The following is a 24,553-nucleotide window of genomic DNA, read 5'->3' on the forward strand; positions in this document are numbered from 1 at the left end:
CAAAGGTTATGGGGAAAAGGCCAGGAACTGGGGATGAGGAGGAAAAAAAAAGAATCAGCCGTGATTGAATGGCGGAGCAGACTTGTAGGGCCAGATGGCCAGGTCCAGGTCCAGGTCCAGATCCAGATTCATGTTGAGGGTGAGGTTCAGGTTGAGGGCCAGTTTCAGATTCAGATTCAGGTTCGTTCATCAAAACATACAATGAGATGTGTGGTCTGCATGAACAGCCAGCACATCCAAAGATATTGTGGGGGCAGCCCAACAGATTCAAAGAAGAACAGCAACACCAACAATAATGGCAAAAATAAGGCCCTTACCTCCCTGCTTTCAGTCCAACCCCCTACCCCCCCCCACACACACACACACAATCCTCTAACCCCAGAACAGGCCTCCAGCCCTGCGGTAGACTCAGACGTGCAGACATTAGACCTTTGACTTCCTCATCGGATTCACAGAGACTGACAGACCCAGACTTTGGCCATCAGGTCTTGAACTTCTGAATGACTTGCAGGCTGTTATCTTCGGTATCAAGGGTGGGACTCGCCACTGAAGACGAATGAGGACCCTGGATGAGGAACCCCCCCCCCACCCCGCAAGCCGCAGAGCTCAAGCACACAGCTGCACTATGACGCTGAATGTAATCAGGAACTCCTATCGCTGGTTACGGGCCGACAGGTTTCTGAAAGCACACAAGGCTCAAAGTCCGAGGGTTCGACTGACCCGAAGACCACGGTGCGACTGGGAGCAGGTTGCAGGTCAACCAGAAGTCCAGGTAGCTTAGAGGTTAGCGCGATGCATCCGAATTCAGATTTCAATTCCGGGGCTGTCCGTAGGGAGTGTGTGGGTTTCCTCCGGGGGCTCTGGTTTCCTCCACATGCCAAAGACGTACCGGTTGGCAGGCTAATTAGTCATTTTAATTTGTCCTGTGATTAGGCTGGGCTTAAACACAAACAAAATCCCATGTGGAGATCACAGAGAGAGCATGTCATCAGTACCAGGGTAAAATATACGTTCCGAAGTGCCAGGTCAGATATTCAGAACGCAAGTTATTGGACAAAATGAGACGCAACTGACGTTCTGGGTCACCTCATTGTGGGAAGGATTTGAAGAGAGGGCAGAGGAGATTTGCCAGGCTGCTGCCTGATTAGCAAGCATGATAGGTTGATTGACATGAACTAACCTCGCCCGTCTGTGCTGCTCTCTGGTGTTTGCTCAGTGTAAGCCAAGCTGGATTGCCCTTGTTACTTATTTTTATACACACATTCTTTCTCTCTCTCTCCTTTTTCTCCCTCTGTCCCTCTGAATATACCCCTTGCCCATCCTCTGGGTCCCCAACCCCGTCTTTCTTCCCAGACCTCCTGTCCCATGATCCTCTCGTATCCCTTTTGTCTATCACCTGTCCAGCTCTTGGCTCCATCCCTCCCTCTCCTGTCTTCTCCTATCATTTTGGATCTCCCCCTCCCCCTCCAACTTTCAAATCCCTTACTCACTCTTCCTTCAGTTAGTCCTGATGAAGGGTCTCGGCCTGAAACGTCGACTGCACCTCTTCCTAGAGATGCTGTCTGGCCTGCTGCGTTCACCAGCAACTTTGATGTGTGTTGCTTGAATTTCCAGCATCTGCAGAATTCCTGTTGTTTGCCCTTGTCTGAGGCTGACCCAGTGCGAGATGGGGAGCTGCTGTGTGCTTGTTCTTACAGAAACATGGCTCCAGGACAACATCCCATGCCACTCAGGGACTTATGCTAATGTTACTTTTGTGACTCTATCTTTTTCTGCAGTTGTAGCTATCTGTGCTGCGTGCTGGGTGTGATGGTTGGTACTGGGTTTCCAAAGTTCAAGGTAAATTTACTGTCAGAGGACATATATGTCAAACCAGATGGTGCAGTGGCATCCGCACCGGACTTCGTGGCGAGTGGAGCCGGGTTCGAATCCGGCCTGGCACCTTGCACACTTTCCATCCGTGCTGGGTTGAGTGTCAAGCTAGCAACTAGGCCTCATGAAAACAGTCAAATGTTAAAGAAATGTCAAGGTTAGTGCCCTGGAAAGGAAACACACATGCACACAAGATTCATCTTCTTGTGGTTGGTTGGCATCCATCGGTCTGGAAGGACAATGGGTGGAAGGTCTGGAGATCCTGAGATGCCCCAGTCATCAAGATCCCCCTCTCAGCCTCACCAGTGTAGCCCAAAGGAAAGCTTATGAAGCAATACGTTCGGCACCATCTTGGCTGCAGGAGCTGCTGGAAGGATGTTCAATGACCTCCAGCCGCTTTAGGGGCTCCACTCCGGGTTTGCTGTCTGGGTTTTACTCCGGTAGCCTTTGTCTCTCCCGAGGCTGCCCATAGGACAGTGGGGCTGTTTACCCACAAGGTGGGGGATCTGGTTCAGGAGCACCAGGGTGTGTCTACACCCCGGTGGGTCTGGCGTGCTACGGGGTGCCAGAGGGCCAGACCTCCTCTGTAGTTCAGCCCGAGCCCGAAAGGAGTTCTGTTCCCGCGTGTGCTCCACGCGTTGGCGGGGCTATGTACCGGCGGGGAGGGACCTGCACATTCAGCTCTCCTTTTCGCCGGACTGCTCGCCGGCGGGGAGGGAAGCACGACCGGCCACACTACCGCGCTAGACCGTGTCACCGCAACCGCTTTGACACCTCCTTGCGGGGCACGCTGGATAAATCCGTGATAGAGTAATAACTGTGACAGAATCAACGAAAAGCCGCACCAGCCCGGGCGTTCGACCGGAGCGCAGAAGGCAACAGAATGGTGCAAAAACAAAAAGAAATAACAATTATAGATAAATAAGCAATAATTATTGAGAACACGCGACGATGAAGAGACCATCGGCTGTGGGAATGCTTAAATCGCGGACCTTTTTAACTTAGACCTGGAGAAACGTTGTTGCGTTTGGCAGAATCCATGTGCATGGTCGGGCAGCAATTATGCCTGAACTCGAGTTTAGCGAGCTGATACCTGGGTTTCCATTACCCGACCATCTGACGCACTCAAATCCTCACTCGAGCGAGGGTTTACAGTCACACAGTTCGGCCGGGCAATAAAATTTATTGAGTTCGCAAGCTGACATGATGGATGAGTGGGTCTCCCAATAAAAGGAGCTGGGCCCTGTAAAAATGTGCTGAAACCTTTACATTCGCTTTTATTTTCTCATTAAAAATGTCTGTAATTCTTCTAGAGGAAGCTGTTTTATTTTCCTCTTTGGAGCAGAGGGAGAATTACTGTTGGCTCGAAAGACAGTAAATAAAGTGTCAAAAGGCAACAATTTTCTTATGGGGAGGTGGCCAGGGTGGGATAAGGGAGATGAGTGGTCGTCGTGGTGATAGAGTCATAGCACAGGAACAGGCTCTTCAGCCCATCTAGTCTGTGCCAACCTGTTTTTCTTTTTCACTTCCAGGCCACCGTCGATAAAGGCAACTCGTGCGAACGACTCTGATCGATGCCATCAGGGATTCCCGTTTCTGTCCACGACAGCCGAGAACCACAGCCGCACCGAAGGGTCCGGACAGCTGGTGACCACGTATTAATGCGATTAAACGACCTGTCGCGACTCAAAAAACGACGGAGGTAGATCGGGCTTCGGCGGCGGGGTAAGGGAAGTTGCCACGCTGGGCTAAAAAGTGCGTCTTAAGAAAACGAGGCTTTCTGACCCCCATTGGCGACCACCTTCCTGGCAAACATACCGCCTCCGGCAAATAAAATTGACGATCTCAGGGTTAGGGTGCTGAACCAGAGGGACATGAGGGCCTTTGCTTCACGGAATCCTGGCTAACCCGTTTTGTTCCAGACACAGCGACTCAGATTGACGGCTCCTCAACACACCGCTAAGCTCGGACTGCCGAGTCCTTCGAAGCCGAAGATGGAGTTGAAATGTTGGCGATGTTGTCCGAGCCCTGTTCACCTGAGCCCGCGATCAAGTGCCGCCCTGCTTACCCGCCGCGGGAGATTCTGGCCATCTTCTCGGTAGCAGGGCACATCCTGCCGCAGGCGCACGGCCAAGCAGGCTCCAGAGGAACTCTGAAATGTGATCAACAGGCATGAAACAGCACATCCCATGACTTCCCCGCCATCTTGAGGGATTTTAACCAGGCCAGCTTGAAAAAAAAGTCCTCCAAACGATTATCATCGACAAATCACTTGTGGTGCCAGAGGAAACAACACACCGGGTCACTGTTATACTAAGATCAGAAGTGCCATCAAGACTGCACACCGTGCTATCCCACACCCTCATTTTGGGAAGTCTGATCACCTGGCTGTACTTCTACTCCCTGAGTATAGGCAGAGACTGAAGGCACCAGCAGTGAGGACCAAGAAGGTTTGGACAAGGGAAGCACAGGAGCACCTACAGGACTGCTTTGAACTGTAACCAGGGATTCATCTTCAAACCTGGATGAGTATGCTGCAGTTGTTACCGACTTCATTCACCAGCTGTGTGAATGAGTGTGCGCCTACAAAAACTTACTGTACCTTCACAAACCAAAAGGCGTGGATGAGCCAGGAGCTTTGTAGTCTACTGAGGGCTAAATCTGCGGCATTCAAGTCTGGTGACCCAGGTCTGTGCAAGAAACCCAGCTGGGGATTGCAGGGGGCTATTTCAAGGGCAAAGAAACAATTCCAAGGGAGGTTGGAGGTGACATTGGATGCGCGTCAACTCTGGTAGAGTTTGCAGGACACTATCTCTTACAAAGCAAAACCCAGTCACATGAATGGCAGCGATGCTTCACTGCAAGATGAACTCAACACCTTCCGTGCCTGCCTTGAAAAGGAGAATGCAACTGGAGCTCTGTGGGTCCCTGCTGCACCCAGTGACCCTGTGATCTCTGTCTTGGAGGCTGATGTCAGGATGGTGAACCCTCCGGGAGTCAGGCCCCGATGGAGGCTCTGAAAACTTGTGCCAACCAACTGGCGGGGGTGATTAAAGACACTTTCAGTCTCTCATTGCTACAGTTGGAAGTTCCCACCTACTTCAAAAGGGCAACAATTATACCAGTGCCCCAGAAGAGCAGGGTGAGCTGCCTTAATGACTGTCGCCCAGTAGCACTCACATCTATGGTGATGAAATGCATTGAGAGGTTGGTCATGGCTAAAATCAACTCCTGTCTCAGCAAGGACCTGGACCCAGACCCACTGCAATTTGCTGATTGCCACAATAGTTCTATGGTGGATCTGATCTCATTGGCTCTTTACTAACCTTGGATCACCTGGGCAATACAAATACCTATGTCAGGATGCTGTTTATTGACTACAGCTCAGTGTTTAACACCATCATTCCTACAGTTCTGAGCAAAAAGCTACAGAACCTGGGCCTCTGTATCTCCCTCTGTAAGTGGATCCTCAGCTTCCCACCGGAAGACTACAATCTGTGCAGATTGGTGATAACATCTGCTCCTCACCGACAATCAACACTGGCGCACCTCAAGGGTGTGTGCTTAGCCCACTGCTCTACTCTCTCTACAACCACGACTGTGTGGCTAGGAACAGCCAAATACCATCAATAAATTTGCTGATGGTACAAGCATTGTTGGTAGAATCTCAGATGGTGATGAGAGGGTGCACAGGAGCAAGATAGACTAGCTAGTTGAGTGGTGTTGTAGCAACAACCTTGCACTCAATGTCAGTAAGATGAAAGAGCTGATTGTGGACTTCAGGGAGGATAAGATGAAGGAACACATACCGATCCTCATAGAGGGATCAGAAATGGAGAGGGTGCGCAATTTCAAGTTCCTGGGTGTCAAGATCACTGAGGATCTAACCTGGTCCCAGCATATTGATGCAGCTATAGAGAAGGCAAGACAGTGACTATACTTCATTAGGAGTTTGAAGAGATTTGCTATGTCACCTAAAACACTTGAAAGTTTCTACAGATGTACCATGGAGAGAGTTCTAAATGTCTGTATCACCGTCTGGTATGGCGGGGGGCTTAGTGGGGTGGTGCGCTACCCTATAGGATCGAAGTAAGCTGCCAAGTTGTGAGATTAGTCAGCTCCAGAATGGGGACCAGCCTCTGTTGTATCCAGGACATCTTCAAGGAGCAGTGCCTCAGAAAGGTGGTGGCCATTATGACCCCCATCACCCAAGACATGCCTTCTTCTCGTTGCTACCATCAGGTAGGAAGTACAGAAACCTGAAGACACACACTCAACGATTCAGGAACAGCTCCTTCCCCTCTGCCATCAGGGTGGAGGTACAGGAGCCTGAAGACACACCCTCAACGATTCAGGAACAGCTTCTTCCCCTCTGCCATCAGGGAGGGGGTACAGGAGCCTGAAGACACACACTCAACAATTCAGAAAGCGTTTCTTCCCCTCTGCCATCCGATTTCTAAATGGACATTGAACCCATGACCTCCATCTCACTACATTTTTACACTACATATTTAATTTAACTTATATGGTTTGTATATATATATATGAAATTACTGTAATTCAGTTTTTTTCTATATTATCGTGTACTGCATTGTACTGCTGCCTCAAAGTTAACAAATTTCACAACATATGCCAGTGATTTTAAACCAGGCTCTGATCCACCCACTCCCATCGATCTGCACCCAGTCCTTCGCCCTCCAGACCCTCCCATCCTTGTACCTACCCAAACTTGTCTTAAACATTGAAATTGAGCCCTGCCAGTGTGCAGAAGACAACAAACTATGCAAGTACTGTACAGGAAGAAGATAACGGTCATGATAAATATTGAGAGCAAGAGGCGAAGAGTCCTTGAAAGTGAGTCCATAGGTTGTGGGAACAGTTCAGTGTTGGTGTGAGTGAAGCTGGGTGAAGTCATCTCCTCTGGTTCAAGGCCCTGATGGTTCATAACTATTCCCGAACCATAAGACCATAAGATAAAGGAGCAGAATTAGGCCATTTGGCCCATCGAGTCTGCTCCACCATTTCATCATGGTTGATCCATTTCCCCTCTCGGCCCCCAATCTCCTGCCACCTCCCCGTATCCCTTCACGCACGACAAATCAAGAATCTATCAATCTCTGCCTTTCAATGACTTGGCCCCCATGGCTGCTTGTGGCAACAAGTTCCACAGATTCACTTCTCCCTGGCCAAGGAAATTCCTCCTCCTCTCCCTTCTAAGTGGACATCCCTCTATTCTGAGTTGTGTCCTCTGGTCTTAGACTCCAACCCCCCCCCCACGACACTTGAGGAAACATCCTCCCCAAACCTACTCTATCGAGGCCTTTCAACATTCTATAGGTTTCAGTGAGAGACCACCCACCACCTCCTTCATTCTTCTGAATTCCAACGAGTACAGGCCCAGAGCATTAAGATGATAAGCCTTTCCACCCCGGATTCACATCCGGGAACCTCCACTGAACCCTCTGCAATGCCTGTACCTCCTTTCTACGATAAAGGCCCCAGCACTGCCCACAATACTCCAAGTGAGGCATCGCCACTGCCTTATAAACCCTCAACATTACACCCTTGCTTTTGCATTTGAAATGCATCTGGAATTCATACTGAAGGCTTCTGTGAACGTAGCTCACGTAATTAAGTGTGATAAATAAGCACTTGAGAAGAACTAAATAGTTTCAAAGGTTCAGAGGCTCCTGAACCTCCTTCCTGATGGTTGAGGGGTAATAACTGTTCCTGAACCTGGTGGTGTGGGTCCTGAGGCTCCTGTACCTCCTTCCTGATGGTTGAGGGGTAATAACTGTTCCTGAAACTGGTGGTGTGGGTCCTGAGGCTCCTGTACCTCCTTCCTGATGGTTGAGGGGTGGTAACTGTTCCTGAAACTGGTGGTGTGGGTCCTGAGGCTCCTGTACCTCCTTCCTGATGGTTGAGGGGGTAATAACTGTTCCTGAACCTGGTGGTGTGAGTCCTGAGGCTCTTGTACCTCCTTCCTGATGGTTGAGTGGTAATAAATTTTCCTGAACCTGGTGGTGTGGGTCCTGTGGCTTCTGTACCTAATTCCTGATTGTTGGAAGGTCATAACTGTTTTAGTACCTGGTGGTGTACCTCCTTCCTGATGTTTGAGGGGTAATAACTGTTCCTGAACCTGGTGGTCTGGGACCCAAGGCTCCTGTACCTTCACCCTGATGGTTGAGGGGTAATAACTGTTCCAGAACATGGTGCATTAGGTCTTGAGGTTTCAGTCCTTCCTTCTTGATGGTTGATGGGGTAATAACCTTTCCTGAACCTGGTGGTAAACTCCTCCATGGAGATCGTTAAGAGCACCAAATTTTTTGGTGTTCACCTGGTGGAGAATCTCAGCTGGTACCTCAACATGAACTCCATGGCAAAGAAAGCCGAGAAGTGTCACTACATTCTGCGAAGGCTGAGAAAAGTCCATCTCCCACCCCCCATCCTTAACACATTCTACTGAGGTTGTATTGAGAGCCTGTACCTCCTTCCTGATGGTTGAGGTGTAATAACTGTTCCTGAACCCGGCGGTGTGGGTCCTGAGGCTACTGTACCTCCTTCCTGATGGTTGAGGGGTAATAACTGTTCCTGAACCTGGTGGTGTGGGTCCTGAGGCTCCTGTACCTCCTTCCTGATGGTTGAGGGGTGATAACTGTTCCTAAACCTGGTGGTGTGGGTCCTGAGACTCCCGTACCTCCTTCCTGATGGTTGAGGGGTAATAACTGTTCCTAAACCTGGTGGTGTGGGTCCTAAGGCTCCTGTACCTTCACCCTGATGGTTGAGGGGTAATAACTGTTCCTGAACATGGTGGTAAACTCCTCCATGGAGATTGTTAAGAGCACCAAATTTCTGGTGTTCACCTGGCGGAGAATCTCAGCTGGTACCTCCATATGAGCTCCGTGGCAAAGAAAGCCGAGAAGCGTCACTACATTCTGCGAAGGCTGAGAAAAGTCCATCTCCCACCCCCCATCCTTACCACATTCTACTGAGGTTGTATTGAGACTCCTGTACCTCCTTCCTGATGGTTAAGTGGTAATAAATGTTCCTGAACCTGGTGCTGTGGGACCTGAGGCTACTGTACCTCCTTCCTGATGGTTAAGTGGTAATAAATGTTCCTGAACCTGGTGCTGTGGGACCTGAGTCTCCTGTACCTCCCTCCTGATGGTTGAGGGGTAATAACTGTTCCTGAACCTGGTTGTCTGGGACCTGAGGCTCCTGCACCTCTTTCCTGATAGCTGAGGGGTAATAATTGTTCTAGAACCTGGTGTTGTGGTTCTGGAGGCTCCTGTACCTCCTTCCTGATGGTTGAGTTGTACTAACTGTTCCTGAACCTGTTGATGTGGGACCTGAGGCTCCTGTACCTCCTTCCTGATGGTTGAGTTGTACTAACTGTTCCTGAAACTGTTGATGTGGGACCTGAGGCTCCGGTACCTCTTCCCTGATGGTTGAGGGGGTAATAACTGTTCCTGAACCTGGTGGTGTGGGTCCTCAGGCCCCTATCTCTCCTTCCCGATGTATGAGCGAATATTAACTGTTCCTGAACCTGGTGGTGTATTTCCTGATGCTCCTGTACCTCTTTCATGATGATTGAGAGGATATTAACTTTTTCTGAACCTGGTGGTGTGGGTCCTGAGGGTTCTGTACCTCCTTCCTGATGGTTGAGGGGTAATAACTGTTCCTGAACCTGGTGCTGTGGGTCCTGAGGCTCCTGTACCTCCTTCCTGATGGTTGAGGGGTAATAACTGTTCCTGAACCTGGTGGTGTGGGTCCTGAGGCTCCTGTACCTCCTTCCTGATGGTTGAAACGTATTCACTGTTAGTGAAGTTGTGGCACAGATCAGTACCAAGGCACAGCTGACGGTATGAGCTAATGGTTTAAAAAGTTCATCTGTTTGGCGAGGTAAGTGAGTGAGTAGACTTATTTTTCCTGTTTCATTCCTGTAGAATTAGGTAGCATGCCTGCAGGGTTAGTGCTTTGTTCAGGGTGTCAGATGTGGGAATCCTGGGAGACCTCCAGCCTCCCCGATGGCCACAACTGCACCAGGTGCACCGAGATGCAGCTCCTCAGAGACCGTGTTAGGGATCTGGAGCTGCAGCTTGATGACCTACTGCTTATCAGGGAAAGTGAAGAGGTGATAGACAGGAGCTACAGGGAGGTAGTTATTCCTGGACTACAGGGGTCGGAAAATTGGATGACTGTCAGGAGAGGGAAGGAAAATGCCCGGATAATGGACAGCACACCTGTGGCTGTCCCCCTCAGCAACAAATATCTTGTTCTGGATGCTGTTGAGGGGGATGACCTGACGAGGGACGCCCACGGTGACTGGGTCTCTGGCACTGAGCCTGGTGCTGTTGTGCAGGAGAGAAGGAGGGAGAAGAGGAATACGGTAGTCGTGAGGGATTCCATAGTCAGGGGAACGGACAGGAGATTCTGTGAGCCTGATGGAGATACCCGCATGGTGTGTTGCCTCCCAGGTGCCAGGGTACGGGATGTCTCAGATCGGGTCCAGAATATTCTGAAGGGAGAGGGCGAGCAGCCAGCTGTCTTGGTACATGTTGGTACCAATGACATAGACAGGACAAAGGAGGAGGTCCTGAAGAGAGATTTCTGGGAATTAGGAAGGAAGCTGAGGAGTAGGACCTCCAGTGTAGTGATCTCGGGATTGCTACCTGTGCCACGTGCTAGCGAGGGCAAGAATAGTAGGATCAGGCAGATGAATGCGTGGCTGAGAGACTGGTGAAGGGGGCAGGGCTTCAGATTCTTGGATAATTGGGATCTCTTCTGGGGAAGTGTGACCTGTTCAAAATGGACAGGTTACACCTGAACCCGAAGGAGACCAATATCCTGGCGGGAAAGTTTAATAGATCTGTTAGGGAGTGTTTAAACTAATTTGGCAGGGGGATGGGAACTGGAATGATAGAGCAGAGGAAGGGAAAACAGAAATAAATCTAAGATAGTGAGCAGTAAAGATGTCAGGAAAGACAGGCAGGTGATGGGGCAAATTTGTAGCCATTGGGATGAGTTGCAGTGCAATAGAGTTGCAGCGAAATTAAAGCGAAAAGTACCAAATACTGGTCTTAAGGTGTTATATTTAAATGCACACAGCATAAGGAATAAGGTGGATGATCTTGTCGTACAGCTACAGATTGGCAGGTATGATATTGTGGCCATCACTGAGACGCGGCTAAAGGATGCATGTCTCTGGGAGCTGAACGTCCAAGGATACACGCTGTATCGGAAGGATAGGAAGGTAGGCAGGGGGGGAGGCGTGGCTTTATTGGTAAGAAATGATATTAAATCATTAGAAAGAGATGATATAGGATTGGAAGGTGCAGAATCTTTATGGGTTGAGCTAAAAAATCGCAGGAGTAAAAGGACCCTGATGGCAGTTATTTATAGGCCTCCAAACAGCTGCAGTGAAGTGGACTGCGGATTACAACAGGAAATAGAAAAGGCTTGTCAGAAGGGCAGTGTTATGATAATTGTGGGGGATTTTAACATGCGAGTGGATTGGGAAAACAGGTTGGCACTGGATCTCAAGAGAGAGAATTTGTAGAATGTCTGCGAGATGGTTTTTTAGAACAGCTTGTTGTTGAGCCCACTAGGGCATTGGCTGTACTGGATTGGGTATTGTGTAATGAACCGGAGGTGATTAGAGAGATTGAGGTGAAGGAACCCTTAGGAGGCAGTGATCATAACATGATTGAATTCACTGTGAAATTTGAAAAAGAGAAGCCGAAATCTGATGTGTGGGTCTTTCAGTGGAGTAAAGGAAATTATAGTGGCATGAGAGAGGAACTGGCCAAAGTTGACTGGAAAGGGACACTGGTGGGAAGGACGGCAGAGCAGCAGTGGCTGGAGTTTCTGCGAGAAGTGAGGAAGATGCAAGACAGGTATACTACAAAAAAGAAGTAATTTTCGAATGGAAAAAGGATGCAACCGTGGCTGACGAGAGAAGTCAAAGCCAAAGTTAAAGCAAAGGAGAGGGCATACAAGGAAGCAAAAATTAGTGGGAAGACAGAGGATTGGGAAGTTTTTAAGAGCTTACAAAAGGAAACAAAGAAGGTCATTAAGAGGGAAAAGATTAACTATGGAAGGAAGCTAGCAAATAATATCAAAGAGGATACTAAAAGCTTTTTCAAGTATGTAAAGACTAAAAGACAGGTGAGAGTAGATATAGGACTGATAGAAAATGATGCTGGAGAAATTGTAATGGGAGGTAAGGAGATGGCAGAGGAACTGAATGAGTATTTTGCATCAGTCTTCACTGAGGAAGATATCAGCAGTATACCGGACACTCAAGGGTGGTAGAGAAGAGAAGTGTGCGCAGTCACAATTACGACAGAGAAAGTACTCAGGAAGCTGAATAGTCTAAAGATAGATAAATCTCCCAGACCAGATGGAATGCACCCTCGTGTTCTGAAGGAAGTAGCTGTGGAGATTGTGGAGGCATTAGCGATGATCTTTCAAAAGTCGATAGATTCTGGCATGGTTCCGGAGGACTGGAAGATTGCAAATGTCACTCCGCTATTTAAGAAGGGGGCAAGGAAGCAAAAAGGAAATTATAGACCTGTTAGCTTGACATCGGTGGTTGGGAGGTTTTTGGAGTCGATTGTCAAGGATGAGGTTACAGAGTACCTGGAGGCATATGACAAGATAGGCAGAACTCTGCATATATTCCTTAAAGGAAAATCCTGCCTGACAAACCTATTACAATTTTTTGAGGAAATTACAAGTAGGCTAGACAAGGGAGATGCAGTGGATGTTGTATATTTGGATTTTCAGAACGCCTTTGACAAGGTGCCACACATGAGGCTACTTAACAAGATAAGAGCCCATGGAATTACGGGAAAGTTACATACGTGGATAGAGCGTTGGCTGATTGGCAGGAAACAGAGAGTGGGAATAAAGGGATCCTATTCTGGTTGGCTGCCGGTTACCAGTGGTGTTCCACAGGGGTCCATGTTGGGGCCACTTCTTTTTACATTGTACATCAACAATTTGGATTATGGAATAGATGGCTTTGTGGCTAAGTTTGTGGCCATGATGATACGAAGATAGGTGGAGGGGCCGGTAGTGCTGAGGAAACAGAGAGTCTGCAGAGAGACTTGGATAGATTGGAAGAATGGGCAAAGAAATGGCAAATGAAATATAATGTTGGAAAGTGTATGGTTATGCACTTTGGCAGAAGAAATAAACGGGCAGACTATTATTTAAATGGGGAGAGAATTCAAAGTTCTGAGATGCAACGGGACTTGGGAGTCCTCGTAGAGGATACCCTTAAGGTTAACCTCCAGGTTGAGTCGGTGGTGAAGAAGGGAAATGCAATGTTGGCATTCATTTCTAGAGGAATAGAGTATAGGAGCAGGGATGTGATGTTGAGGCTCTATAAGGCGCTGGTGAGACCTCACTTGGAGTACTGTGGGCAGTTTTGGTCTCCTTGTTTAAGAAAGGATGTGCTGACGTTGGAGAGGGTCGAGAGAAGATTCACTAGAATGATTCTGGGAATGAGAGGGTTAACATATGAGGAACGTTTGTCCACTCTTGGACTGTATTCCTTGGAGTTTAGAAGAATGAGGGGGGATCTCACAGAAACATTTCGAATGTGGAAAGGCATGGACAGAGTGGATGTGGCAAAGTTGTTTCCCATGATAGGGGAGTCTAGTACGAGAGGGCATGACTTAAGGATTGAAGGGCGCCCATTCAGAACAGAGCTGCGAAGAAATTTTTTTAGCTAGAGGGTGGTGAATCTATGGAATTTGTTGCCACGGGCGGCAGTGGAGGCCAAGTCATTGGGTGTATTTAAGGCAGAGATTGATAGGTATCTGAGTAGCCAGGGCATCAAAGGTTATGGTGAGAAGGTGGGGGAGAGGGACTAAATGGGAGAATGGATCAGCTCATGATAAAATGGCAGAGCAGACTCGATGGGCCGAATGGCCAACTTCTGCTCCTTTGTCTTATGGTCTTATATATGATTTAGTGGCCATTACAGAAACGAGGTTGCAAGGTGGAGATGACTAGGAATTAAATATCCAAGGCTATCAGGTAATACGGAAAGATAGGCAGGAAGGCAAACGAGGGGGGTGGCGCTCTGAATTGAGGAAGAGATCAGGGTGATTGTGAGAGACGAAATAAGATCTATGGAGCAGAATGTTGAGTCCATCTGGGTAGAGATTAAGAATAGTAAAGGGAAAAAATCACTGGTGGGTGTTGTCTATAGGCCACCTAATAAAAACATTGCAGTGGCAGAGGCAATTAACCAAGAAATAACTGCGGCTTGTCAGAACGGAATAGCAGTTGTCATGGGGGATTTTAACTTCCACATAGATTCACTGAATCAGGTTGGTCAGGGAAGTCTTGAGGAGGACTGCATAGAATGCATCCGTGCTGGCATTCTTGAGCAGCATGTTAGTGAACCTACAAGGGGGAGTGCTTTCTTAGAAATAGTCCTGTGCACTGGGACAGGTAAGATTAACGATCTTATAGTCAGGGATCCTTTTGGAAAGAGTGATAATAGTATGATTGAATTTCGCATACAGATGGAGGATGAAATAGTTAGATCTAAAACTAGTGTATTATGCTTGAACAAGGGAGACTGCAACAGGATGAGGGAGGAGTTGGCTAATGTGGATTGGGAGAACAGGCTATTTGGGAGGACAGTTGAGGAACAGTGGAATACTTTCGAAGAGATTTTTCACAGTCCCCAACAAAATTATATTCCAGTCAAAAGTAAGCACAGTAGATGTGGGGAAAGCCAGCCTTGGATAACTAAGGAAATAAAAGATAGTATCAGATTAAAAGCTCATGTGTACAAAGTCTCAAAGGAAAGCTTGAGGATGTAGATATTAAGGAAGAGGATGTGCTGCAGCTTTTGGAAAGCATCAAGTTGGATAAGTCACTGGGACTGGATGGCATGTTCCCAAGGCTACTGTGGGAAGCGAGAAAAGAGATTCTGGGAATGATCTTTGCATCATCAGTGAGGACAGGAGAGGTTCTGGAGGATTGGAGGGTTGCGGATGTCGTTCCCTTATTGAAGAAAGGGAGTAGGGGTAGCCGAGGAAATTATAGACCAGTGAGTCTTACTTCAGTGGTTGGTAAGTTGATGGAGAACATTCTGAGAGGTAGGACTTATTAACATTTGGAGAGGCATAATATGACTAAGAGTAGTCGGAATGGCTTTGTCAAAGTCAGGTTGTGCCTTAAGAGCCTGATTGAATTTCCTGAGGGTGTGATTAAACACATTGATGAAGGTAGAGCTGTAGATTTAGCGTATATGGATTTTAGCAAGGCATTTGATAAGGTACACCATGCAAGGCTTATTGAGAAAGTAAGGAGGTGTGGGATCCAAGGGGACATTGCTTTGTGGATCCAGAACTGGCTTGCCCTCAGAAGGCAAAGAGTGGTTGTAGACGGGTCATATTTGCCTGGAGGCCAGTGACCAGTGATGTGCCTCAGGGATCTGTTCTGGGACCCCTACTCTTTGTGATTGTTATAAATGACCTGGATGAGGAAGAGGAGGGGTGGGTTAGTAAATTTGCTGATGACACAAAAGTTGGGTGTGTTGTGGATAGTGTGGAGGGCTGTCAGAGGTTACAATGGGACATTGATAGGATGCAAAACTGGGCTGAGAAGTGGCAGATGGAGTTCAACCCAGATCAATGTGAGGTGGTTCATTTTGGTAGGTTAAATATGATGGCAGAATATAGCATTAAGGGAAAGACTCTTGGCAGTGTGGAGGATCAGAGGGATTTTGGGGTCCGAGTCCATAGGACACTCAAAGCTGCTACGCAGGTTGACTCTGCAGTTAAGAAGGTATACGGTCCATTGGCCTTCATCAATCGTGGGATTGAGTTTAAGAGCCGAGAGGTAATGTTGCAGCTATATAGAACCCTGGTCAGACCCCACTTGGCCTACTGTGCTCAATTCTGGTCGCCTCGCTACAGGAAGGATGTGGAAACCACAGAAAGGGTGCAAAGGAAATTTACAAGGACTTTGCCTGGAATGGGGAGCATGCCTTATGAGAATAGATTGAGTGAACTCGGCCTTTTCTCCTTGGAGCAACAGAGGATGAGAAGTGACTTTATAGAGGTGTACAAGATAATGGGAGGCATTGATCATGTGAATAGTCAGAGGCTTTTTCCCAGGGCTGAAATGGCTAGCACAAGAGGGCACAGTTTTAAGGTGCTTGTAAGTAGGTACAGAGGAGATGTCAGGGGTAAGTTTTTTACAGAGAGTGGTGAGTGTGTAGAGTGGGCTGCCGGCGAGGTTGGTGGAGGCAGAAACGATAGGGTCTTTTAAGAGACTCCTGGATGGCTACATGGAGCTTAGGAAAATTAGAGGGCTATGTGTAAAGCCAAGGTGGTTCTAAGATAGGGAGATGTTTGGCACAGCTTTGTGGGCCGAAGGGCCTGTATTGTGCTGTATGTCTTCTATGTTTTCTATGTTTCTATGGGTAGTGGGAGCCTGGAGGATTGGAAAAACTTTAAAAAGCAACAAAGAACAACAAAACAAGAAATAAGAAAAGAGAAGATAGAGTATGAAAATAAATTAGCATAAAATATAAAAACTGATAGCAAAAGTTTTTATAAATATGTAAAGTGGAAGAGGGTAGCTAAAGTCAATGTAGGTCCCTTGGAAGATGAGAAAGGGAAATTGATGTTGGGTGATAAGGAAACGGCTGAGGCATTGAACGACTATTTTGTGTCAGTCTTCACAGTGGAGGACACATCTAATTTGCCAAAGAATGATGTTATGGACGAAATGGGAGGTGAGGACCTCAATAATATCAGTGTTACTATAGAGATAGTGATGAGCAAACTAGAAGGTCTGGAGGTAGATAAGTCCCCTGGTCCTGATGGGATGCATCCCAGGGTGCTGAGGGAATTGGCGGAGGTTATAGTAGACGCATTGGTAATCATTTATCAAAACTCTCTAGACCCTGGGCAGGTCCTGGCAGATTGGAAGACAATAAATATTTTCTAAAAAAGGATGTAGTCAAAAGACGGGCAACTATAGGCCAGCTAGCTTGACATCTGTAGTCAGGGAAATGCTTGAAGCTGTCATTAAGGAAGAAATAGCGAGACATTTAGAAAGGAGGGGTTCCATTAGACAGACACAGCATGAATTCAGAAAGGGCAGGTCCTGTTTGACAAACTTACTGGAGTTCTTTGATAACATAATGAGCGCAGTGGATAGAGGGGAACATGTGGCTGTCATATACTCGAATTTCCAGAAGGCGTTCGATAAGGTGCCACACAAGAGACTTATAAATAAGGTACGGATGCATGGAGTCGGAGGAAGTGTATTGGCATAGATAGTGGATTGGTTAACCAATAGAAGGCAGAGAGTTGGTCTAAATGGGTGTTTCTCCAGTTGGCAGTCAGTGGTGAGTGGGGTGCTGCAGGATGCTGGGCCCACAGCCGTTTACCACTTACATTGATGATTTGGAAGAGGGGACTGAGTGTAGCTTAGCAAAATTTGCTGTTGACACTAAACTGCATGGAAAAGCAAATTGTACAGAGGATGTGGAGAGTCTGCAGAGGAATGTAGATAGGTTAAGTGAGTGGGCCAAGGTCTGGCAGATGGAATACAATGTTGGTAAAAGCGAGATCATCCACTTTGGAAGGAATAATGGAAGAGCAGATTATTATTTAAATGGTGAAAGGTTGCAACATGCTGTTGTGCAGAGGGACTTGGGAGTGATTGTGCATGAATCACAAAATGATGGCTTGCAACTACAACAGGTTATTTAGAAGGCAAACAGAATGTTGGCCTTCATTGCTAGAGGGATTGAATTTGAGAGCAGGGAGGTCACGCTGCAACTATACAGGGTACTGGTGAGGCCGCACCTGGAGTACTGTGTGCAGTTCTGGTCTCCATACTTGAGGAAGGATATACTGGCTTTGGAGGCAGTGCAGAGGAGGTTCACCAGATTGATTCCAGGGATGAAGGGGTTAACCTATGAGGAGAGATTGAGTTGCCTGGGACTATACTCTCTGGAGTTCAGAAGGATGAGAGGGCACGTTATAGAAACATACAACATTTTGAAATGGATAGATAAGATAGAAGTAGGAAAGTTGTTTCCATTGGTAGGTGAGACTAGAACTAGGGGACATTGCCTCAAAATTCAGGGGAGAAGATTTAGGATGGAGTTGAGGCAAAACTGTTTTTCCCAGAGAGTGGTGAATCTGTGGAATTCTCTGCCCAGGGAAGGAGTTGAGGCTTCTTCACTAAATATATTTAAGATTCAGTTAGACAGATTTTTACATAATAGGGGAATTAAGGGTTATGGGGAAAAGGCAGGTAAATAGAGCTGAGTTTACAGACAGATCAGCCATGATCTTATTGACTGGTAGGGCAGACTCGATGGGCCGGATGGCCTACTCCTGCTCCTATTTCTTACGTTCTTTTGTTCCTGAACCTGGTGGTGTGGATCCCGGGGCTCCTGTACTTTTTTCCTGACGGTTGAGGGTTAATAACTGTTCCTGTTGAGGATTCTTCACTAAATATATTTAAGATAGAGTTAGATAGATTTTTATATAGTAAGGAAATTAAGGGTTATGGGGTAAAGGCAGGTAGATGGAGCTGAGTTTACGGACAGATCAGTCATGATCTTATTGAATGGAGGGGCAGACTCGATGGGGTGAATGGCCTACTTCTGCTCCTATTTCATAGAAACATAGAAAATAGGTGCAGGAGTAGTCCATTCAGCCCTTCGAGCCTGCACTGCCATTCAGTATAATCATGGCTGATCGTCCAACTCAGAACTCTGTACCAGCCTTCTCTCCATACCCCCTGATCCCTTTAGCCACAAGGGCCATATCTAACTCCCTCTTAAATATAGCCAATGAACTGGCCTCAACTGTTTCCTGTGGCAGAGAATTCCACAGATTCACCAGTCTCTGTGTGAAGAAGTTTTTCCTCATCTTGGTCCTAGAAGGCTTCCCCTTTATCCTCAAACTGTGACCCCTCGTTCTGGACTTCCCCAACATCGGGAACAATTTTCCTGCATCTAGCCTGTCCAACCCCTTTAGAATTTTATACGTTTCAATAATTTCTTATGTTCTTATGTTCCTGAACCTGGTGGTGTGGGTCCTGGGGCTCCTGTACTCTTTTCCTGACGGTTGAGGATTGATAACTGTTCCTGAACTTGGTGGTGTGCGTCCTGAAGCTCCTGTACCACCTTCCTGATGATTGAAGGGGAATAACTGTTCCTGAACCTCCTTCCTGATTGTAGCAATAAGGGTGGGGGGGGGGTGTCCCTGATGATGGATGCTGCTTTCCTGTGACAACATGTCATGTAGATGTGCTCAGTAGCGGGGAGGGTGTTACCCATGATGGACTGGACCGTATCCATTACTGTCTGTAGGAATTTTATTTCAAGGGCATTGGTGTTTCAATACCAGGCCGTGATGCAGCCAGTCAATATACTCTCCACCACACATCGATAGAAGTTTGTCAAAGTTTTAGATATTTTATATTTCAGCCATTCTACAAAAGCAAAATATGTAAATGCTGCAAATCCGAGAAAAAAATATAAAATGTTCGAAATGCTCAGCAGGTCAGGAAGCATCTATGTTGAGAGTTAAAGAGGTTATCTTGCTAGCTAAGCGACACAGTTGAGGAACTCAGCAGGTCAGGCTGCGTCTATGATGAGAGATAAAGAGGTTACCTAGCTGGCTCGGTGACACAGTTGAGGAACTCAGCAGGTCAGGCAGCATCAATTTTGAGCGATAAAGAGGTTATCTTGCTAGTTGAGCAACACAGTTGAGGAACTCAGCAGGTCTGGCAGTATCTATGGGTCTATGGAGGGGAATAAACAGTCCAGATTTTGGGCCAGCCTCCAAGAGGACCACAACCCTGTCATGGGGTTTGGAGGCTTGTGTGCCTCAATGACCTGGAGAGTGACATTGGCTGGAGTCAGGGCGTTGTGTTTCGGCTTTTGTAGGGTCACCCATGCCAAACAGGTCAAAGGGTAGAGGCCAGACTAAGAGTGGTCCACCAGTCCCCAAATTCGGGGGTCAGCTCGAGGCTGACAAACCTGAGTGGTAAAGGAAAATTGTTATGGGAACAGCGATGAAGAGTCCGTCTACACAGAGAGAGATGAAGGACTGTCAATGCTGCCCTCAGCTCCAGCAGTGTACAGGCAGTGAGTAGGTTTTGTGCAGAGACCCTTCACTATTCATCCGCCATTTTGTGTGTGTCGTTAAATATTTCCAGCAACTGCAGAATCCCTGTGGTTTCTGATTTCACTAGCTGAGGAACTTCTGTCAAAGTCAAAGTCCAAAGTGAATTTATTATCAAAGTACCTACCTGTCGTCATGTCTGGTACTACCTTGAGGTTCATTTTCTTGCAGGCGTTTACAGGGAAATAAAGAAATGCCATCGAGTTTATGAAAACCTGTAAACAGCAAAGACTGACCAACAACCAATGTGCAAAAGAGGGCATTCTGCGCAAATATAAAAAGTGAAGAAGTAATACTGAGAACATGAGTTGCAGAGTCCTTGAAAGTGAGCCTGTGGGTTGTGGAATCAGTTCAGTGTTGAGGCGAGTGAAGTTATCCACACTGGTTCAATAGCCTGATGGTTGTAGGGTGACTGAACCTGGCGGGGTGGGATCTAAGGCTCCTGTGCCTCCTGCCCGATACTTTGGTCAAAACATTTGGAGTACTTTCAGCACCTTTTGTGTTTAGTTCTTCTGACTCCTACCCGACATAAGGGCTGCACTGTGGGTGGGGTGTCGTCGAGGAGTGGGGATGGCATGGGAGATGAGAAGTGCAGCAACAGCACCAGAACGATCCCTTCAAAGTGTCATTGTTCAATGATAGAATTGATTGTACTTATGGAGGCTGTGGGTTTCAACGCTCGTCAAGCAAAGGAATTCGTTTCCCTGTGGCACTGAGAGGGCTGTTACCCTGTTGTGGGGCTTTTGGACAATATGAGAAATGGAGATCTCACCTTGCAATGCATAAAATATACCATAAATGATAATAATAAGTACTTTATTGATCCCGAGTAGGAAATTCTTTCGTTACAGCAGCAACATTTAAAAACACACTCATCAGTGTGTAGACTTAACTGATAATAAAGTACAGAATAATAATATACACAATAGTAATAAATTGCAATAAGAAATACCTATCCTACTGTGTATAAGCCTTAGACACACGTAGCTTGGGTGCCTGAGACGTTTGCACGTACTACATTTGTCAATGTCTAGCGGAGTACAAGTTTATAAATTGACGGGAGCGAAGAATGTTGGGAATGGCCACAGGAGGGGTGGGGGACAGGCGGGAGAGGAGTGCCAGGAATGGCGGGTAGTGCGGGTGCAGACATGCCCGGCCTTGAGACACCAGGCAAGGTCATTTGATCCCAAACAATTGGTTTATTGATCATTACAGAATGTCTCTCTGGTGTTTCCCCCACCCTACCCTCTCCCTTCCCCTTTTCCCCAACCATGACTCCCCTCTCCTTACCCCCTTCCCACTCTCAGTCCACAATACAGACCCGTATCAGAATCAGGTTCAGCATCACTCACACATGTCATGAAATCTGTTATTTTTTGTGGCAGCAGTACAGTGTAATATGTAAAATGAAGGCAGTACACTTCAAAAGTCTTGGGCACCCTATATATATATACACCTAAGAGATTTGCACAGTCCCCTACATATAAGTTAACTTGTAAATTTAATTGTTTATAGTATATATTTTAAATAAATTAAATATGTAGTGCAAAAAGAGAGCAAAAACGGTGAGGTAGTGTTGATGGTCCATTTAGGAATCGGATGGCAGAGGGGAAGAAGCTGTTCCTGAATCTCTGAGTGTGTGCCTTCAGGCTTCTGTACCTCCTCCCCGATGGTAGCAGTGAGAAGAGGCCATGTCCTGGGTGATGGAGGTCGATGTTCTTGCATCACAATAGTGGCTGGACCTCAGATGTAAGCTGCAAAGAAACATTGACACTTCTATACCTACTGCTGTTACACCGCTGGTATTCAGGGCAGCAAAGAAGGTCCTCCATCTCTGGCAGTGTCAGAGTGTCAGTAGCTTCATCTTGGTCTGTCATGCGAACCTTGGATGGATCCTGGGGGAATACCGTCACACTCAGATGCAGAAGGGTCCTCCGTTGCTGTTTCCGTAACAGTTTTGTTTGACCAGTCAGGGTTGTTAGCCCTGAGCTGAACCCCCGAACCTAGAGGTCCGGTGGGCCACTCTTAGTCTGGCCTCTACCCTTCTGCCTGTTTGGCATGGGTGACCCGACCGAGAGCCCTGACTCCAGCCAGCTCAGCTCTCCAGGTCACTGGGGCACGCAAAGGCTTCAAACCCAATGTCAAGCTGGTGCTCCTCTTGGAGGTTTCATTTATTCATTTGGGAGGGAACCACAACCCCCCCAACCCACTGATTTAACACCAGTCTAATGACAGGACAATTCTATCTCCTGTGGTCACAATTCTATCTCCTTTACCATAGCAATGGAGAGGGATAGGAACAGACAAGTTAGGAAAGCGTTTAATTGGAGTAAGGGCTATCAGGCAGGAACTTGGAAGCATAAACTGGGAAAAGATATTGTCAGGGAAATGTATGGCAGAAATGTGGCAAATGTTCAGGGGATATTTGCGTGGAGTTCTGCACAGGGAAGTTCCAGTGAGGCAAGGAAAGGACGGTAGGTAACAGGAACCGTGGTGTGCAAAGGCATTTGTAAATCTAGTCAAGAATAAAAGATTACCAAAGGTTCAAAAAACTAGGTCGTGATAGAGATCTAGAAGATTATAATGCCAGCAGGAAGGAGCTTGAGAATGAAATTAGGAGATTCGGAAGGGGCCATGAGAACTTCGGAGCACCCTGAGGTGTCATAGCGCCTTGCCGTTGGCGACGTTACCGTGGCACCCGTTTGAGGTTGCGAGGAGTGTGAATCTCACCTGACGCGGAATTATTGGGAGCCCTTTCGGTTCCCAAGCCACGAGCTCGGCCTGTGGCAGAGTCTAGTCATAGTCATACTTTATTAATCCCGGGGGAAATTGGTTTTCGTTACAGTTGCACCATAAATAATAAATAGTAATAAAACCATAAATAGTTAAATAGTAATATGTAAATTATGCCAGTAAATTATGAAATAAATCCAGGACCAGCCTATTGGCTCAGGGTGTCTGACCCTCCAAGGGAGGAGTTGTAAAGTTTGATGGCCACAGGCAGGAATGACTTCCTATGACACTCTGTGCTGCATCTTGGTGGAATGAGTCTCTGGCTGAATGTACTCCTGTGCCCAACCAGTACATTATGTAGTGGATGGGAGACATTGGCCAAGATGGCATGCAACTTAGACAGCATTCTCTTTTCAGACACCACCATCAGAGAGTCCAGTTCCATCCCCACAACATCACTGGCCTTACGAATGAGTTTGTTGATTCTGTTGGTGTCTGCTACTCTCAGCCTGCTGCCCCAGCACACAACAGCAAACATGATAGCACTGGCCACCACAGACTCGTAGAACATCCTCAGCATTGTCCAGCAGATGTTAAAGGACCTCAGTCTCCTCAGGAAATAGAGACGGCTCTGACCCTTCTTGTAGACAGCCTCAGTATTCTTTGACCAGTCCAGTTTATTGTCAATTCGTGTCCCCAGGTATTTGTAATCCTCCACCATGTCCACACTGACCCCCTGGATGGAAACAGGGGTCACCGGTACCTTAGCTCTCCTCAGGTCTACCACCAGCTCCTTAGTCTTTTTCACATTAAGCTGCAGATAATTCTGTTCACACCATGTGACAAAGTTTCCTACCGTAGCCCTGTACTCAGCCTCATCTCCCTTGCTGATGCATCCAACTATGGCAGAGTCATCAGAAAACTTCTGAAGATGACAAGACTCTGTGCAGTAGTTGAAGTCTGAGGTGTAAATGGTGAAGAGAAAGGGAGACAAGACAGTGCCCTGTGGAGCCCCAGTGCTGCTGATCACTCTGTCGGACACACAGTGTTGCAAGCACATGTACTGTGGTCTGCCAGTCAGGTAATCAAGAATCCATGACACCAGGAAGGCATCCACCTGCATCGCTGTCAGCTTCTCCCCCAGCAGAGCAGGGCGGATGGTGTTGAACGCACTGGAGAAGTCAAAAAACATGACCCTCACAGTGCTCGCTGGCTTGTCCAGGTGGGTGTAGACACGGTTCAGCAGGTAGACGATGGCATCCTCAACTCCTAGTCAGGGCTGGTAGGCGAACTGGAGGGGATCTAAGTGTGGCCTGACCATAGGCCGGAGCAGCTCCAGAACAAGTCTCTCCAGGGTCTTCATGATGTGGGAGGTCAATGCCACCGGTCTGTAGTCATTGAGGCCGCTGGGGCGCGGTGTCTTCGGCACAGGGACGAGGCAGGACGTCTTCCACAGTACAGGAACCCTCCGGAGCCTCAGGCTCAGGGTGAATACATGGCGAAGTGCTCCACATAGCTGAGGGGCACAGGCTTTGAGCACCCTGGTACTGACACCATCCGGTCCTGCAGCCTTGCTTGGGTTGAGACATTTCAGCTGTCTTCTCACCTGTAGAGCTGTGAAGCCCACCGTGGTGGTTTCGTGTGGGGAAGGGGTATAGTCATGAGAGCAGGGTGGGGGACTGTGAGGAGGGGTAGGAGGGGAGAGTGGAATATGTGTTGGTTGGGGGCCGACAACAGATGGCTCATGTGTGGGATGGGCA

The 24,553-nt window shown here is 47.5% G+C and overlaps 1 protein-coding gene across 1 annotated transcript in view; it reads left to right on the top strand.

Moving 5' to 3' along the window:
- Window positions 1–3,886: 3,886 nt before the first annotated feature.
- Window positions 3,887–24,553, top strand: part of LOC140191855 (uncharacterized) — a 135,699-nt gene continuing 115,032 nt past the window's right edge. The window contains exon 1 of the mRNA XM_072249648.1: window positions 3,887–4,042. Within this exon, the coding sequence (XP_072105749.1) occupies window positions 3,887–4,042 (156 nt within the window). The remainder of the gene's footprint in view (window positions 4,043–24,553) is intronic.

Source organism: Mobula birostris, chromosome X, assembly GCF_030028105.1.
Source record: "Mobula birostris isolate sMobBir1 chromosome X, sMobBir1.hap1, whole genome shotgun sequence".
Classification (NCBI taxonomy): domain Eukaryota; kingdom Metazoa; phylum Chordata; class Chondrichthyes; order Myliobatiformes; family Myliobatidae; genus Mobula; species Mobula birostris.